Below are 18,527 nucleotides of genomic sequence, written 5' to 3' on the forward strand. Positions count from 1 at the left end.
AAAATACTTTGCATGTGACCAGTTGCTTCTGTTACCACATGAGGGTCTAGTCTATTATATCTCAGATATGTTACATAGAAAAGAGTGATATTTAGCCTACTTTAGATAATAGCCTAAGTCAGGCTACAATGCAGGATTAAAGCCAAAATCTTTAAATAGATCCCTGATTGTGCAAAAGTCAGTGGCAAATTTTTGGGTTTCTACTTTTCTATACAACTACAATTGCTCACTTTTTCTGTTGGATGATGTATCCCCCCCCCCTCACTTTTTTTTTTTTTTTTTTTACACAGAACTACATATCCCATGATGCCCCGCTCATGAGATGACCAAATGGAACACAGAGCGGACCAGCCGCCGTGACAGCTGAGTTTCAAGTTTGCTGAGGGGAGACTTCAGCTCCGACCGCGACCTTGAATAGACACGAATGAAACCAACACGTAAGTTTAACCCTTCCCTGTTTCTTTACCTCTCTCGTGTTTATTTCACTCACAGCTCTGTTGTAGACCTGTCGCTGTGCTGTTTCTTTCTTTCACTGTTCAAACTTGATGCGGGGATATCTGAGCAGCGCCGCAGGGTGGGTTTCCTCCTCCCTTCTTCTCTCCGTGGGTGGAAGTGGACGGTACGACTCATGTTGTCCACTTTATAACATCCTCCAAACACCAAACTAAAGCTTTGGCTCCTCTGCTTTAACCACGGCCTCTCTGCGACACTTTGACCCGAGGTTAATGAGATAGGCTACTTGTTGTCATCTGTATCAATTTGTTGTTTGACACAGTGTAGTTGTTGCTAACTAGTCAGACTGGGGCTTGACCGGTGGGTTTTTTTTTTGCCAATTATTTTCTCATCACCATTATAACTGCCGCCTCATTGTGTGTGAACATTTATCAGGACGCAACAACACGAGTTTCTGTTGTTACAGCAAACACAGTAACTTTTGACTGTAGCTAATTATTACAGCCTGTCGGTGTAAAGCTTCAAACCCTCCTCTGTCCAAACAGTCCAGGGCTGGAAGTTGGTGAAGTCATCTCCCTCCTGTTCATCCTGCAGTGCTGGTCTTGCAGTAGCCCAACAGCTTGGGTGCAATGTGCTGTAGCTGACCCTTTATTTACACTGTAGAGCACAGACTGACAGAAGGTGATGTGCACCCTACAGTATGTACACATGCGCTAATGGGAGATGAATGCCACCTTTGTGTGTAAACTGCACATTATTCACTGTGTGCTGTGCTCAGTTGAGATGCCAGGGACAGAGTGGGAAAACACTGTTAACTCAACATAAACTACAATGAAGTCTGGCTATGATATATCAGTGTGATATGAACTCTCAAGTTAAGTAGGTATAGGATTACAATTCTTATGACAAAGGGATAGAATAACGTGTCCATTTTCTTTGTCTGTGTTTTTCCTTCTATGCGGCCTCTATGTTTCTTCGGATTCTTTTTTTTAAAATGGCAACATTAATAACTTGTTATTTGGCCTAAATAATTATACTTAAAAAAAAGAAGAAACATTTTGGCCTTGGCGCCGCTACACCGTCTCTAGATCTAGAGGGAACACTAGCGACTTGTTCTCTTGCCAAAGGTTTATTCCTCCTGATTATATCAACCAAAACTGGATGGAAGTCTTGTGAGAGCATTTTATGATAGAGGCTAAGACCTGATTCTGGTTGAGGATGAACAATGCAGTGTAGAAATGAAAAAACACAGTTAGGCTACAACTCTGACTAACATCACTGTTTTAATCTCTGGGTAATTTTGATTGTCTGTTCTGCCTCGGTTTTAGTTCCTGCAGATGTATTGTGAATGAAATCACAGCAAGGCAACATCTAGTTTTAGTTCCAAGACTGAAAAACTAAGGTTACTCCCAAAGAGCAGTTTCAGCTCAGAGAGTTCAGCAAAGTTGAAACATTTCAAGCTACTTATGTTTTTGGAAAACATCATGTGTGAGGTCATTGAACATTGTTTCTCTTTCTCTTTGTGATATCATGGCTGTATCAGGTTTCATCTGAGATTACATGGAGGTGGGAGTCTTGTTTCTATTTTAGAAGAAGAAGTGCCAGATCCATTAGAAACCACAATGTCCTTTTTTGGTAACTTGCAATGCTTAAATAAGACTGACTGATAATTACACTGTAAACATGCAGAGCAGAAAAAAACTACAAATGTCGGTTGTTGTCAAAGTGAAATAGTGATCAGCCTTTCCTTTCTTGGTATAGTATGATGGCTACAGTATGCGATGCAGGACATAAAGGAAGACAGTTAGATGGCAATAACAGTGGTGGAATTAGTTTCTGTGTTCATGTATTCCCACTACTCTTGTTATTATTTTGCTGTTGTGACTTATCCCCAGTATTACATTAAGCCAGATTTAACAAACAGTAGCGGCCTCTGTGAGCCGCATGTTAAATTTATCCTGTACACAGTAGTGCTTTTGTCTATAAATAAATATCAGTGTTTTAACCTCTAAGATGTGTTTAAATTGTAAACATTCATGAGGAAATGAGTCCAAATAATGTCAAGGTAGACGCTCTGAGGAATCTTTCATGTTATAAACGGCACATTCACACATATATAAAGATATCTGTTTAATGTAGAGAGGGCTTCACAACAAAAAAGTTTGTTCATATGATAATTAATCACTGATAACTATCTGTACTGTAAATCAGTCACTAGCAGTGCTGGAAAACAGTTGGCTTTGTGATAAAGGCTTAGCTACAGTTGTAAATCTAATTTGGCTACACAATAAAAAACATATCCTAGAGCTTTGGAGTAACTGCAGATGACTGTGTCCACCAGGAAGAGGAAAACTCTGACCTGCTGCCTCATTACAATAATATCCTTGATAATTGCTGACTCACATATCAATGCCTTGTTCTTCTCATAAGTTGCTATATTCACTGTGTCCCATATACACAATAAGCACACCTTTCTCTGCTATATTCACTGTGTCCCATATACACAATAAGCACGCCTTTCTCTGCATGTCCCTCCCCCCTCTTTGATTTCTCCTTCAGCTCCACCTCCAGCCGGTCTCACTGTTGCTCTCTCCCCCGCTGACAGGACACACTCAGGACAGGACACCGGCCGGTGAAGCAGCACTAGCAACAGAAATGATTTAATTTGATGGGGTTCAACTTAAAAGGACAGCACCTCCCCTCCACAGATCATCACATGCTACGATAACTACTGTAGCAGCACAGTAAGTCTGTTTCAGTTATTTAAACAGTACTGTAGCTGATGGCCTCATTCAGTGTTATTAGCATCTTAGCATGCTGTGTCTGTTGCTGGACTCTGTGTCGATCAGCCTTAATACAGCCACAACCTTTACTTGTATGTTCGTTTCCCCTCCTGATACCTGTCATATCAACAAAGATGAACCAAATGAAAGGTTGTTTTGTTTGTTCCTAACTTTGTCAAAAAGAAAAAGAAAAAAAGTGTGCTCTCCCACCATAAGACTCCTCATTGCTTTGCATTACTTGAATCACTTATGGCCATTTTAAAATTTTGCTTAAGGCTCGTCTCATTTGAACCAACCATGTTGATTAGATGTCCCGCGCAATTTGACTTTCTGTTCGAACTTTACAAACTTTCTCAGTTTGTCTGTGAAGGATCAGATCAGACGTGACAGTGAGAGGAGGACTTCCTCTTTTATTCATGTTCATCTGTTATTAAATTCAACACAGTAAAATACCTATGCGTTTTCTGTGTGTGTGTGTGTTACACACTGAATGCAATCCAGCTGAGCATCCGTTTAATCAGGTATGCTGGTTGTAAGAAGATACTGTATGTTCATGTGCCTCTGCTCACGTACACATAAAAATTAAAAAGACAATCAAGACATCAAGAGTACAACATGTATTTTAGGACATTCAAATGAATTAAGTTGTTTCAAAGTGCACCCTAAGGTGCCTAAGCCCGCTGGCTCTTCTGAATGTGTTACTGTAGCGGAAAATAACTGTAGTCTTCTAAGCCCCCCAAAAAAATCCCCCTTCCCATGTGGGAACATGGGAGAGCTTTTGATTTTTGTTGATGGGAATTTGCAGTCTGGAATAATTATATTAACCTTGGCTCTGGATCTCTTAGTAGCAGTTCAGTTTGAAAGGTCATGGCAGTCAGTAATTCAGCAGCCTGACACTGTTACACTTGCCTAATTTTTAACTCTGAGTTTCTGGATAGTTGGAGCACAGATGTCTTAAGTTTTGTGTGTCCCCCTTGGAGCAGATTTGACTAAGTTTTGAGTGAACAGAGCAGCAGCCCTTTTGAGAGTGAGTGATTGGTATTTGGCTTTTTGTGACCACTTTCTTCTCATGTGGAATTGCTGTCCAGATATAGCTCTCCCAGTTGTCCGGGTGACATGAAGGACCTCTGTGCACCAGCCTGTTGTTTCCCATGCTCTTTTTGTCCACTTCATCTCATTTATGTCTAATCCTCTCTCAATGCCATTCTCTGTCTTAGCACTGCACATGCTCAGTCAATTACCTGCAAATTTAATAACGGATTAATTGTTTGTTTATGGCTTAAATCACATAATCACATAAAAATACTAAACATCCATGGATTCCAGCTTCTCAAGAGACGTTTCAACTTTTCCTTGCCATGTAAACAATATCTTTGGGAATTTGCACTTGGTTGTTTGAATTTGAATGTTTGAATTGTTTTGTGTGATATGAATGTTCAATACATTTAAAAACAGGATTTGCAGACTATTCACTATCTGAAATAATCAGTTGCAAGACTTCTTTCCTTCCATTTGCTAAGTGACTGCATCTTTATCAGTCCATTTGCCGTACCTTTACAGTGCTTTTTAATTAAACACAATATTTGTTTTGTGTCAGGCATCATATCCTGCCTTTTGTCATGATGTGGTCTTTGTGCTTAGCTTACGGTATGCAAACCTGTGCCTAATACTAAAAAAGTGGTACTTATAATATCTCTTGAAGAGAGTAGTTGAGGTGACACAGCTCTCACATGCTCACTTACTAACTCACCCTAGTTAATTAGGTCTCCTTTATGCCTGATATCACAGAATGACTAATAAACGTGTCCCTTTTAAGCCATGTAAGTATAGGTTGTTAATCATTAACCAGTTCAAGTGTCATTTCCAGCCATGAGAACATAATGGTTGTATGTATTAAGTGTACTGTAAGTCTGGCACACTGGTGTGGAGCCGACTAGTTAGGAAATATTTAAGCTGTGGCTAAATTAAAGTTGAAGTCCACCCATTAAAAACATTGAACTTTTTTTAATTCTCTTAAAATTTAAAAAAATCAAAGTTGGTAGATTTACTGTACAATGGTGCATTAAACAACACCACATACCTCAGAAATATACAGGCTTTACATTTGTTAGGGTCAGATGTCAATGTCATGATGATTACTCAAACTTAAAAAAAAAGTTACATTTTGTATTGTTAATCATGTTTTTTTTTCAATTTAGTGCTATACCTGTATCATTTAGTACATCTCCTGTGGCAGTCAGAGCAGCAGAATATTGCATTGTTTGGAAGTACAGAGACATAGACTCTTTACTGTCTTTACTCAAACATCATATTGCAGTCACGTTGGTCCATAAATGTCTTGTGATTTTGTGTGTGTGTGTGTGTGAGGAGGTTGTAGGTATTGTGGACTTAATGGTGTGCTAAGATCGTGAACTGATGCACGTCCTGTCTGCTTATCTCTGTGCTTTAATGTGCTGTTGATGTAGGCCGTTAGGTCATAATGTCCTCTTAGCTGATGAGGTTCAAATATTTATTCCAGCATACAAATGATCAATTTCCAATTAATGGAAAACATTTATAAAACTTGTCTGTGTAAGTTTTGAATACTGTCTCTTTTACTGACTTTGTAATATCAAACTTTGTTACTAAGGTGTAATAGTGCAGTAGAGCAGAGCCATTTGGCCCAGCCTCTAAAATTGTGACATGACATTTTATCATGAAATACCTGCAAACATTCAGACCCTGAATGACTGTGATGTCATACAGACTGGATGTAGACCCAAAGTAGCCAGGCCTGTTATATATAATGTACTTAATGTAAATGGATGATTTTACTACCCCTTATATTCCCTGTAACCACCTGTTAAATGGAAGTAAAAACCAAGGATATGATGACTACTAGATATTTTTATTTGATTAATTAAAAGTAAATGTTGAAAGATTCCATTTTGATTACAAAATGAATGGTCTTGCTCATGTACAAACCCATTTGTGAATTATCAGCTCCTGCACACATATCAAACTTCCTGAATTGAGTGCCTTAGTTATGTGAATAGGCTACTTAGTCTACCTTAATAGAGTGTTCTGTTGTGGAGTTTGAAATGAAGTTTGAAATGAAGCCAAACAACAGGACATGTTGGTGAAAAAGAGTAAAGTACATTAAATAGTGACCAGTGAGTTAGACATTAGGAAATTTCACATCCATTCATGTTTTTTTTAAGGATAATGCCATGATAGGTTTTGTCGCACATGTCAACGTGTTAAGCCGTACTATAGACATGATCATACTGTGTGTATTTGTGTATTATTACTAAAATGCTTAGTGCTCTCTGTCTTTCTCACACATTCCTTTCTGCTTCACAATTATATATAGAAACTTAAAAAATGTCAAAATAAATGTTAGAGGAAAATTTGGTCATCAATGTTGTTTGCCTTTTTATTAAAGCAGAAGTAAGCGATCCGGTCGTTTTGGCTAACTTCTTGTCAGCCGATGGAGTTAGCAGTCCCCGCCCTCATCATGGATCTATTGGTCCTCGTCCCTACGTCACCACATTCACGTGCATCCCTTGGCTGCACACACAGCCCTTCATGCCGTTCTCTCTCCTCGTTGGATAAAACTTGTAGGATACAAGGAAGTATACAAGAAGTTTTCTCCTCGGCTTGCAGCAGAGCAGAGTGACTGACAGACCCGTGTTTCGGTCCAAACACTAAGTGATTGCCGTCGGAAGATATAACTATTTAAAACTTATATTAACACAAACAATCCGCTTACTTCTGCTTTAATTTTTAGTTTTTGTTCCAAAATATGTCTAGAAAAGTAATTCTTACCTAAATACCCTCCACTTTAAAGCCCCAGTATGTAACTTATTTGGCTTTTTATTAGCAAAAATCAAATATTGCTTTCATAAATACATATTTCACTGAAGTCGAATCACACCCACATATGAAAGCTTTCTCGTACCTTAGAATGAGTTGTTACAAGTCGTTACAAATACATGGGCGATGCACCGAACCGAGGCGGCCATGTTGCATCGCCATTTTTTACATTGAGTGGCAACGTGACCGTAGGTAACCACTGAAACTCAGCAGAGCTGTCGGCTCGGGGAGAAAGTTTTCCAGGTAGCGCCTGTTAAAACTGTCACCACTGTGTAGTGTGAGGAAGGACGGAGGCACTGGTGTTGCATTCAGGTGCAGTCAGGCAGACGGCTGTCGGCAAACTAACCGGATGTCATTTTACTCCACGAGAGAAAGACGGTAAAACGTGGGTCAGGTAAACAATACCACATCAACATGACAACATATTGTCACGCCTGTATTGTTTTGCCTCGTGCTGGCGGACCACTTGTTTACATAGACGCTTGTTTATCCTGTTACATGCAGCGTCTGTTGTCTGTCTGACGTCTGCCCGATTTCAGGTGAATGCAACATCAAGAATACGCTCCGATATGCAACCGCACCGCTAGATGGGGGGAATTCCTACATATTATACCTTTAAGATACACACAAAACTGTGTGACATCCTTTTGGCTTGTCCCATTCTGGTAAATGGGATACCTCATGACTTAGGGGAATTTCTTCAAATTTGGCACAAACATTCACTTTGATTCAAGGAGGAATAGTTCAGACTTTGATGGTCAAAGTTCAAATGTCTCTGTGACCGTGAAAGACATGTTTTTGGCCATAACATGAATTCAGGCGCTAAGTAACTTCACTGTGACATCACAATGTTCTGCAAAACACTTCTGGCCATTATTCAACACTGTGGGCAACACTCAGGAGTGGGAGATTGTGACCGGACTGACTTTAGTCCATGTGACCTTGGTTTCGCTACATTACATTTTCAGTTGTAAGATTTGCTGTTGTACTTCTTATTTTTCTGATGTCTCTATTTAAGACAAAACTACTACATTCCCAGCCTCAGATGATATTTGCTGTATGAATTCACCACTTGTTTTTTTGTGTGTCCTGGAGCTGCTGTAAGCTCAGTGTTGTTACACAAACACAGAGCAGATAAAAAAGATCCTTTAATTTATTATTCAGAATTGGACACATTCCACCTTCTGCTGACAGACGTAATCGAATGAGACACCAATTAGTGCCATTTTCACCCTCTCTGATAAGTAGCCATGTCTCAAATGCCCCCTCCTTCAACCCCTTTAGTGCTGGCGTCCTGTCCCCCTCCCCCTCCTCCCGCTGAGTCTCTTTCACTTCTGTGTGCCTCTGCTCACGTACACACCCTCCTGGAAGGGCATTGTTTGCACAGAGCACCAACGCAGAGGTTTTCAAACACCCTCTACCACCGTTGAGTTCAGCTCGGGTCCAGTCCAGACTCCAAGGTCAGAGGGAGGATTTTCTTTAAGCCAGTAGCATGAAGCATCAGCCTTCCTTTTTGTTAGATTAACGTCACATTGATTCTAGTTAAAATACACTTTTGTTTTTTTAAAAAAAAGGTCCCTGATAGCATTTTAAGTCTGTTTTGGCCGGTCAGGCGTCTCTGAGGATGGTGAACAAATCTTCTCTGTGGCTTATTTATGTTCTGTTCAAATGATGCTGTAGCTGATTAATCAGTTGACAGTGTTTTTTTTCCTTCTTCTTTCTCTGGCGCGCTGCCTAGCACAGTAAAAAGACTGGAGTACAAAGAAGTGGGAGACGGCTAATAATGGTTTCCCCTAGTGTCACTCCTAATGGCTGACACAGTCTCGCTTGGCTGCGTGGTTAACTAACCAACTGTGGGGATGACAGCGTCAGATTTTGCACATGCCTGTTTTTGTGTCTCTCCATTAGTAGGCTACACTGTTTATCATTTAAAGGTGTATTTAACATATTATTATACTGACACTGTGTGAGTGTTATTCTGCTGTTGGCGAGGGAGCCGTCCCCACACCACACACACATACTGTAGAGTTACTGCCAGCAATGGTGGGCCTGAAGGGGGCGAATGATATAAAAGCTTGTGTTGTGTGTGTATGTGTGTGTGGTGAGACCCCTGTGACATCTATTGGGGAGAGGGAGGATTTATGGGGAAGTGTTGGCTACAAACCAGAACACTCAGCTGATTGGATGGACTGTGCTGTGGGGAACAAGAGCAAGCGAACATGGATTAAGGGAAATAAAAGGCCTCTGGTGGTGGTTATAGTGATACTGGTGCCAGGGGGGGTTAACTCAAAGCTAATCAGGTGGGTGTGTGCACAGCTGTGTGTGTGTGTGTGTGTGTGTGTGTGTGTGTGTGTGTCATGTGAATATGTGCCAGTGCTGTACTTATCATTGCAGTCTGCTGGCTGCTGTTTTTAATTGAGTCTAGCACTCTGCCCTGTAGCCAGCATGTTTTATTGACTGCAATAACTGGGTTGAGGTTTCTAGTGTCCCTTTGTACCCAGTCGAGGTAAAACGTGCACCATTGTGTGACTTAGGTTCATGACAAAACCATTATTTCAACAAAAATATACATATTTTCTGAATGTGGAACATTATTTTTTATCTACATACCCATGTAGCTCTATAAATTACATCATATGGGATATTGTGATGCAAAAATTGTAATTTTGACAAGTGTGTAATTTAGGTTTCATACTGTACGGCACATGAAGTGTTAATGGTTCTGTGTGTAATTCATATACCATGAACTGCTCATGCTGTGTGTGTTTATGGGAGTGGGGCAGTGCTGCCGAGGAACCTGATCCGTGTGTAGCTTCAGGCTGTGGAAACTTTATCTTTGTGACCCTGAAACACCGGCAGGAGAGCAGGCCCTGCTTTTGTTTTTAGTGAAAGGTTCTTTGATCACACAAAAGGTTTGATCTTGAGAGAGTTTGGATAGTATGAAAAATAAATGAATCTCATTCAGTTACCTCAGTAGACGTTTTAGAAACTGGGCACAAGTTCGCTGTTGTTCACGATGTTTATTTTGAGTGTCACCTCGCTGAAATTGTGTGGGAGTTTTGTGATAATAAACATCAGACCACCAGGAGAGACAATACAGTGTATACACCGATCAATAACCACTGACAGGGGAAGTGAAACACATTGATTATTCTTACAGTGGATCTTCTCATTAGGTGGGATATATTAGGATTAGACACAAAGTGAACACCCAGTCCCTAGAGTTGATGTGTTGGAAGCAGCAAAATGGACAAGTGTGGGGATCTGGGTGACTCTGACTTGGGTTGAAACTGTGATGGCTGGACGACTTAATCCGAGAATCTCCAACACTATTGAAAAAAATGAAAAATTACAGTTTATAGATGTAATTACGTTGTTCCTGACAAGTAATCAGTACATTAAGTAGCCCACGGTAAAAGTCAATGCTCGTTATCCAGCTTTTATTAAACATTTTTTGTCCTCCAAGTTGTCCTCATACAGCGTATCCGCGGGGTCTTGAAAAGTATTAAAAGGTAATAAATCAATTTTGGGAAAATTAAGTCCCTTATTAAAACATTTTTTCACAACTTTATGAAGTCTTAAATTTTGAAGGTATTTTCTTCTGAATTGGCTGTCCAAGAGTTTGAGTCCTAAAAAACATTGTGAAAGTGTGTGAATTTATTTGTTTTATTAAAAAACAAAGATGAACCAGGTCGCTTTGTAACAGTAATAAAGAAATGCGCTAAATCGCAGTTAGTATCATGCAAGACATGTCTTTAACATAATCTGTTGTTCTTTTCTTCCATCTTTCTCTCCTTCTGTTTTCCTCTTTCTAGTCCTCATCACCTGAGACTCTCAGCACCTGATGCCCTGGAGGTCTGTGTTTTCTCCATGAGCCACCAGGGGGCCTCAGTCCCAGCTCTGAGTTTGCCTTCACGCTGAACCCTCCAGCCCCAGTCAAGCTGTCCCACCCTGCTTCTCCTCCATCATCTCCTTCACCTCCTGCTCCTCTTTCTCCTCCCTCCTGGCCCCCACAGGCCCACCTGGACTCCCAGTCAGCCTTCTCCCTCCATGAGGGGCGGGGGGAGGCGACGGAGGCCCTGGACGTGGACCCCCTGCCTCTTCAGCTTGCTTCACCTGGGAACTGCAGGGACTTGGAAAGACAGGCCTGCCATGATGTATCCACTTTAACAGGTATGTATGATTTTTTTATTTATTTATTTTTTTTGAGAAAATGAGAACTTACATCTCAATTAAATACACACAAGAAAACTCATGATTCTGCAAATGACAAATTTTTCAAACTGTATGGTTGAAGAAAAGGCAGGGAAAGACAAGGCAATTTTATTTGTATAGCCCGTTTTTACAAACAGTCTCAAAGGGCTTTACATGGCATCACAACAACATCCTCTGCCCTTAGACCCTCACATCCACTGAGGAAAAACTCCATGGAAAACCCTTTTAACAGGGAAAAATCTGAGAAACCTCAGGGTGAGCAACAGAGGAGGGATCCCTCACCCAGGACGGGCAGACGTGCAATAGATGTTGTTACAGACAAGAAAATGGTTTACTACACAGAATGTGGGAGACATGGAAATGTTAACAACAGCTGATGGAGGCAGCTTCTGATGGGAGGAAAAGGCAGGGAGAGCAGGCCAGCTTAATGGGAGGACTGGGTGGCAGACGAATGATGTAGCTTCTTATATTCATCAGTAGAGGGCGGTGTGCCACAGCCAGTGACATGTCAGCCTAGTAATGGCTGTTGCTTCCTTTGTTCATCCCTAAAATAACACACTCATAAATCTTAATGTACACACTCAAACACAAACACTCTCTATGTGCAGACCTCTGTTCAGACCTGCCGGAGTTGGAGATAGTGAGTCTGTTGTCAGAGGCTCGGCCCAACTACACTCTTCGGGCAGACACTGTGTTTGGGTACGACAATGAAGACTGGCTTCACACCCCCCTGCTGCAACCAGAAGTCGTCCTGGGACTCACGCATGAGCAGATCGAAGAGACGTTCAAGTACTTCTGTGAGTCCTGTTTTCATTCCACTTAACACACGAATAAAGTCTGTTGTGGATTCACAAATAGAGAAACATGTGACATGTTTGTGAACATATTTTCCACCTACTATTACTTGTTAAACTGTGTCAGGGTTTGCTTCATCATGTCAAGGTGTGTGAAGTGAGCATGTTGGTTTGTTTGTTTGTGAATATATTGAGAGGGCTGTACAGTACAGTCAGAGTGTGATGTCATCTCTCGGCCTCTGGAGATTTACAACTGGCTGTGGTATGATTGTTATGACTTCTTTGGAAAGATGATATTTGAGGGTTACAATATAATATAATTGCTGCAAGTTTATTTGACGGCAAAGCTGAATACACAATGAACCGAAGTTTAAGGACTGCCTCTGTTGACTTTGTTATTCTTATGTACAGATATACCACCACACAAAATTAAAATGAGCAGTGGTAGTGTAGTCTATATTCAAATTTCCTTAATTTTTTTAAAAATATACTATATTAATAATAATATCTCTATCTTTTACTACATTGAGTTGATGTTTCTTTTTTGGGGGCCTGTTTAGATCATACAGTACTATCTTTCCAGACAGAATGAGTCAGACCCCTTGGTGTCCCACAGCACCTCTGATATAGCAGTTTTTGTTGTGTTTCCTCTTTTTATATAGCTCTGGTATTTTCTGCATTTCTGGATTTGGAGAATGTTTCCTTTAATGTTTGTGCTTTCACTCTTTGCTGTGCTTTTTCTTATGGGCCTTCATTTGTAATGATAATGAATAATGGCTTATATTTATATAGCCCTTTTCACGATAGCCAAAGCATTTTGCAAAAACCATTATTCACACATATCACATTCACACCAGTGGTGGTAAGTTATGTCTGTAGCCACAGCTGCCCTGGGGCAGACTGACAGAAGCGTGGCTGCCGTCTGTGTCACCCACACAAAGCAGGAGCAGCGACACATACTTTGAATGCAAGTGCCATGTGAGGCCGATTCAGATGAAGAAAAACAGGCAAATGTGTAAAATGGAAATGATGGAAACTAACAAATGGGTGTGGTTTTTGGTAGTAAACTTAATATTTTAGGTGTTTGGTTTGTTTTTTGAGAAAAATAAACAAGTTGACAATGTCGATCTGGCTGTTGGGAAAATTAACTTTCAATATTGTATGACATTTTATAGATTTATTATAACATTTTATCTTTAATTATAGCTGATGTGAGTGTATGGAGCCTAATGTACCCTCCCAACTCCTCCTTCAAACACTCAGCCACATTTGTGAGTCACAGATGTCAAATGTCAGCAAGCCGATTAACCTGTCATCACTTGGCTCCTTAGCCAGTTTCCACTCTGCAGATGGACCATGATGACTTGGTTGGCACGTCGCCCCTTAAACAGTTTATAGTTGGGTTGTCTAGACCTGATAGGGGATGGCAGGTTGTGGTATCTTCATCCTAGCTACTGTAGTAAGCTTCCACATGACTAATCATTGTTGATCATGATTGGTAACTATTCCAAAACTCTGAAGGGTTGATCATGGAATCGTGGCGTGTATGTTTTGATTGTTAGAAAAACAGCCTGAGATTTATGGTGCGAAGCCAGGAAATCAGTGGCGTGGCCAGCGAAAAGTAACATTCAGCAACCGTGTGAGTGAGCCAAGATCTGCCAGGTTTACTTTCAGTTCATGAGAAAGTAAAATCTTGCGATGTGTGAACTCTTGTCCAAAGGTTTCCTCACTTCTGAAGACCCTGGAACACAGTGATGGGATTTCATGTGGTTGTTTGGCTTTGTACCCATAAGATCTGCTGCACCCAGGAGATGCCAAGTCACATATTGCTATTAGGAGCAGGGCAGATTAAACTGGCCCATGCAGATTGTGGTGTGTGGTGCCATGTTGCAGTGTTTGCCTCCTTTTGCAGGTCACATATGGCTTTGTTTGTTTCTTCTCTAGCTTACTGTGTCCTTCTCTACACTAGTCTGCTCTTTTTAGATCAGTGGTTTCATTCAAGGTTCTTAGGGCATGCAACTTTTAATCATTGTTCCCTTGATTTTTGTCTGTTTTAGTGCCACACCAACCAATTGATTGTTAAAACTGTGATGATAATTATTTGGATTTGTATGCTACATGTTTATCTTAATTAAACAGCTTTGGAGTAATTGTGATTTAATAAATGGCTTTACTTGTTACAAGGGAGAATGGAGGCTCTGTGTCTTCCACATAGTACGTGCCACTTATTGCATCTCTTGGCTGAAAACCAATTTTGCCGGTGTCCCAGCTCTGGTCTCTGTGGCACCGCAACACAAATACACCCTGTAACCCGCAATCTCTCTCTCTCTTTTTTTTTTTTACAGATAAAACTACACAAATATAAACGCTATAACATCGTATATGATATATAACATTATGTACAGTACCGCTCTATTGATTGATTTCTCGCCGGCTTTGTTGTAAACATATGCACATGACCATGAGGAGGGTTATAAAGCAAAGTAGCAGAAAAGCGACTGGACTTACATAGTTACTCTTTAAGAAAAGATGAAGGGGACAGATTGTGGTTGGAACTCATGTGGCTCTCAGGTCACTCTCAGCTCTGGACGTCACCAACCCAACACAAAACAACAGCAGAGTATCAGGCGAGAGCAGAGGTGACTCTCTGTGTGACTGCTGGATGTGTTTACAAGACGTTGCTTGCAAACACATTAGGCTTTAAAACTAACTAACTAACTAACTAACTAACTAACAGTAATTTAATTTTACAGTCACATATTGACACTGATTATTGTTGTGAAGTGAAATAACCAAACCACAAACCACATTTCATTGGCTGTCATAAAACCACTGTTCCCAAACAAGCGACACGTGGCAAATCACCACGACTCGGCCCAGGAACACAGTGTACTTGTTTGCTTTAAATTATAAACATTATCCTGCAGCGTGTTTTGTTTGTGGTGAGGCGCTGCTCCGGACTGAGTCTGATATTTCTGATCTTTAATAAATTGCAACTTGTTATGGCGCATATATGAGCACAATGTGACTGTTGTGCAGGCAAGAAACAACCTTTTTAGGGTGTTTCCTCGGGCAAATATTTTTCATACTGATACCATACATTAGTTCTTCGTAATGTGTTATATAAGTGGGTGGAGTTGATAATAATCTGTGCTTTTATGCCTGCCTTTTTGTAATGGGTAATTAAAATAAGGTTAATCTCTTCCTGGTAATACGTTGTCATGCAGGTTGAAGCAAAGCACTGGAGTGTTTACAATATTACTGTGTGGTGACTGAAAGATGAAGCCCTTGTCACGTCCTGTTATAAAATACTTTGCCCCTATAGCCCTGGCTGCTGCATTTTTAGGTCTTGTGCTGTGGTGTGAACTTCAAGTTGCTGAACCATCCCTCTAGAGGGAGATGTGATTTCCATAAAAACAATGTGTGTGTTTTTCGCTGTCTTGCCTTTGCATACAGTGCAAAGTGGAAGAGAAGGGAGATGGGAGCACAGATGGTGAAAGTTATGTATCCACTGACTTGTGCGTGCAGCATTTGACCTGGAAAGAGTCAGTTTGTGGGTGAAAAATATATGAGGAGGTTAATATTTAATTGTAAGAAACTGCAGTGTCTGGGCTTACCAACTGCAAAGACCTGGCCGTGGCCTGGACAGAGACAGGACAGTGACAATGATGATGGGGTGTAAAATGACAGTGGATCAAGAGCGGTGTGAAATTCATTGGAAATCCTTTGTAAAGTGTTTGTCATCCTCACTGGAGTTCAAACTAAACTGATACAAGACAAAAGACAATTTCCGAGATTTCCTTAATACTGTCAGATTTTTTTTATATCACTTATTATCAGTTTATAGAACACAGCAATATCCTTTGTATACTCATTTAAATTAATATCATCAGTAAAATGTGTAAAAATTCTGCAGAAACTTGGCTTTAATACACTAGTTACTTTGGGTAAATTATATAATCCATTACTATAAATACAAGAAATTACATTTGTATATTTTATTGTTGTTTCCTCATAATGATCTTACAATAGTCCCTATAATACAATCTCACTCTATTCATTCTATTGCCTCCATCAGACCCCTGTAAAGTGGGAGTGGCTCTGTCTGCACCAGTATGACGCAGAGCCCTCTCTCTATGGGGTATTACGTATGTGTAGAATAAGAGCAGCCATTGGCAGAGGCGGAACCTACCATCTTCCTCTCTTCACAGGGGTGGGGGTCTTTGTGCAGCATCCTTTTATCCTGCACCTGCTTTACCATCCTGAAATCTATTTTCAGTTAAAAGCACATGATAATAGTATTATTGTGTTTGGATACGGTCAGAGTGATCACTATGAGCTATTGTGGCTCTTGATATAGATTTTCTTCCTCTTCACCCCTCCTCCTCCTCCTCCCCTCTGTTCTTACCCGGTAGTCCAACGTGGCCAGGTGAACGAAGGCAGGCATGACGACAGATGGCTCCCACAGCCTGAGGGATTATATATTAACACCAAGTAGCTCAGATTCCCTTGCACACACAAACACAGGTGTACACACCCACTCGCCAGTGGACACTGTTTTCACATACACACACACAGGCCAGCAGGATGATGCCAGAGGCGCAGCTGGTGTGTTACAGCGCAGCCAACTCTCAGTAGAATCAGGGGAACAAGGGATTTAACCGATGGACGGAGAGACGGAGGGCAGTTTTTCTCCGGTCACCATGGAGGTGTGGAGCTCTTCAGCGTCTGAGGAGGAAGAAGAGGAGAAGAGCACGTCCAGTTTTGTGGATGAAGTAGTAGAGGAGGAACAGATATGCCGCAACAGCAACAACAACAACAACAATAATAACAAAAAGGACAGCCTTTGCATGGAAGTGAAACAAGGTGAGATAAAGCAGCGTGTGATGTTTCAGAGGATAAGAAATGACATGCAACCAAGACTGGTCACAGATCTGCAGACCACTTGAAAAGGAGAGATTTTTATTTTTATTTTTTCATTCAGGATCTTATTGCAAGTCTAATGTTGCTCTGTGATCTGCACAGTTGGGCTCTGTACTGTTGAGGTTATCTAAGTGCTTTAATACTTAATAGGGCACTGCATGTACTGCAGGGCAGTGATGTCATTGAAGGTACATCATGCAGATGATGACCTTTATTTGTGGCTCTTGTCATAAGGATCCTCCAGTTTAACATGAAAGTTGTTTGGAGATGTGTAATGTTGTGTAAATATAGTCAGCTTCAATAAGCTTGAATGTTTCCTTGTAGAGTGGTGAAGGTCACTGGGCCTGTGTGTGCGCATGTGGCCACAGCTGCTTGTGTACATACAAGTTGATATCAATGGCACTGTTGTAAATGTGAGGTTTTTACTCACTGTTGTGGTTAATACACAGAGGTCAAAGCCTTTAGATATAGGAAATAGTATTTTAATGCTACAGTTTCTGTTCTTTGGGATTTCTTTTACTTTCTTTACTTGGTCTATTAGTGTATCATTTTTCAAATTTGAGAGGGAGCATTAAGTACAGAGAATTGTAAAGGTAAAGAATTAAAAATCAAAACACGTCAAATGAGATCACTTTGTAGACTGTGGTTCAGAGTGACGAAGACTGCAAGTATATGAACTGTGCTGCTGCCCTAGTTTCAGTACATTACTGCTGGATGTCCCTCAAGTACAGAAAATATGATTTCTATAAACGATAATTTTATTATTGCTTGACTGAGAGAGCAAAGCAGTTTGTCCTGTTTTTTTTGTTTTTTTTAGATTATTTTAGAAATCGTTGATACAAGTGTTTATAATGAAAAACATGGCGATTCATCTGAGATGATCAAGGAGCTTGTGGGCGCATCTTTTGCTTTAACAGGGCAGTTAATGTGCGCAGGTATCCTCCATTCCTCTTGACCATGGCACGTTCTTTGTCTGGATGGGCATGTGGCTGGCAGCGGCTCGAATCCTGCGACACGGGCACCACTCCAGGAAGAGAGGACACTCTGGACAAATTTGAGGCCTTTCTGTTACGCAACAGGATAAAATATTTGACCAATTTTCGATGCATTTATACTTAAGCTGATTTCATCTTGAGCTGTATATTGTGTGGATGTGTTTATTACACTTGGGTTTCAATGTTAAATCAAACTCTAATCAGTAATGCATCTAACACAAAAAATGTACAGCTCCATTTATGGTGAATACATTTAACCATTGGAAAGCATACACTGAAGACTGTTCTCCCTTAAACCACTCTAAAAATATCCAGATAGAGACAAATTTTAGCTCCTGCCAATCTTGTCAATTGTGCATCCTTGGAACAATACAGATCAATGTGAGATCAATGTTAAACCTTATTCTTGGAGATTATCCATACCCGTCTGATCCCGGCAACATTCCAGACGTCATAAGTATACCTAAGTCAGCAACGCTCATCCATAGGAACAGTTTAGGCTAGCTGCC

At 40.6% G+C, this 18,527-nt stretch overlaps 1 protein-coding gene across 5 annotated transcripts in view; it reads left to right on the forward strand.

The window, feature by feature from the left end:
• Window positions 1-332: 332 nt before the first annotated feature.
• hap1 (huntingtin associated protein 1) overlaps window positions 333-18,527 on the forward strand; it is a 32,989-nt gene continuing 14,794 nt past the window's right edge. For 2 of the 5 annotated variants that reach the window (XM_085787183.1, XM_085787530.1), the window contains exon 1: window positions 16,532-16,966. In XM_085787183.1, coding sequence (XP_085643309.1) covers window positions 16,765-16,966 — 202 coding nt within the window. In that variant the 5' untranslated portion in view covers window positions 16,532-16,764. Of the gene's footprint in view, window positions 438-3,012; window positions 3,198-10,906; window positions 11,265-11,914; window positions 12,104-16,531; window positions 16,967-18,527 lie in introns of those variants that run through there. The other 3 variants (XM_085787353.1, XM_085787273.1, XM_085787436.1) reach the window with 3 other exon arrangements.

This window comes from Trachurus japonicus, chromosome 1 (genome assembly GCF_045865225.1).
Source record: "Trachurus japonicus isolate A0001 chromosome 1, Traja_1.0".
NCBI classification, from domain to species: Eukaryota; Metazoa; Chordata; class Actinopteri; order Carangiformes; family Carangidae; genus Trachurus; species Trachurus japonicus.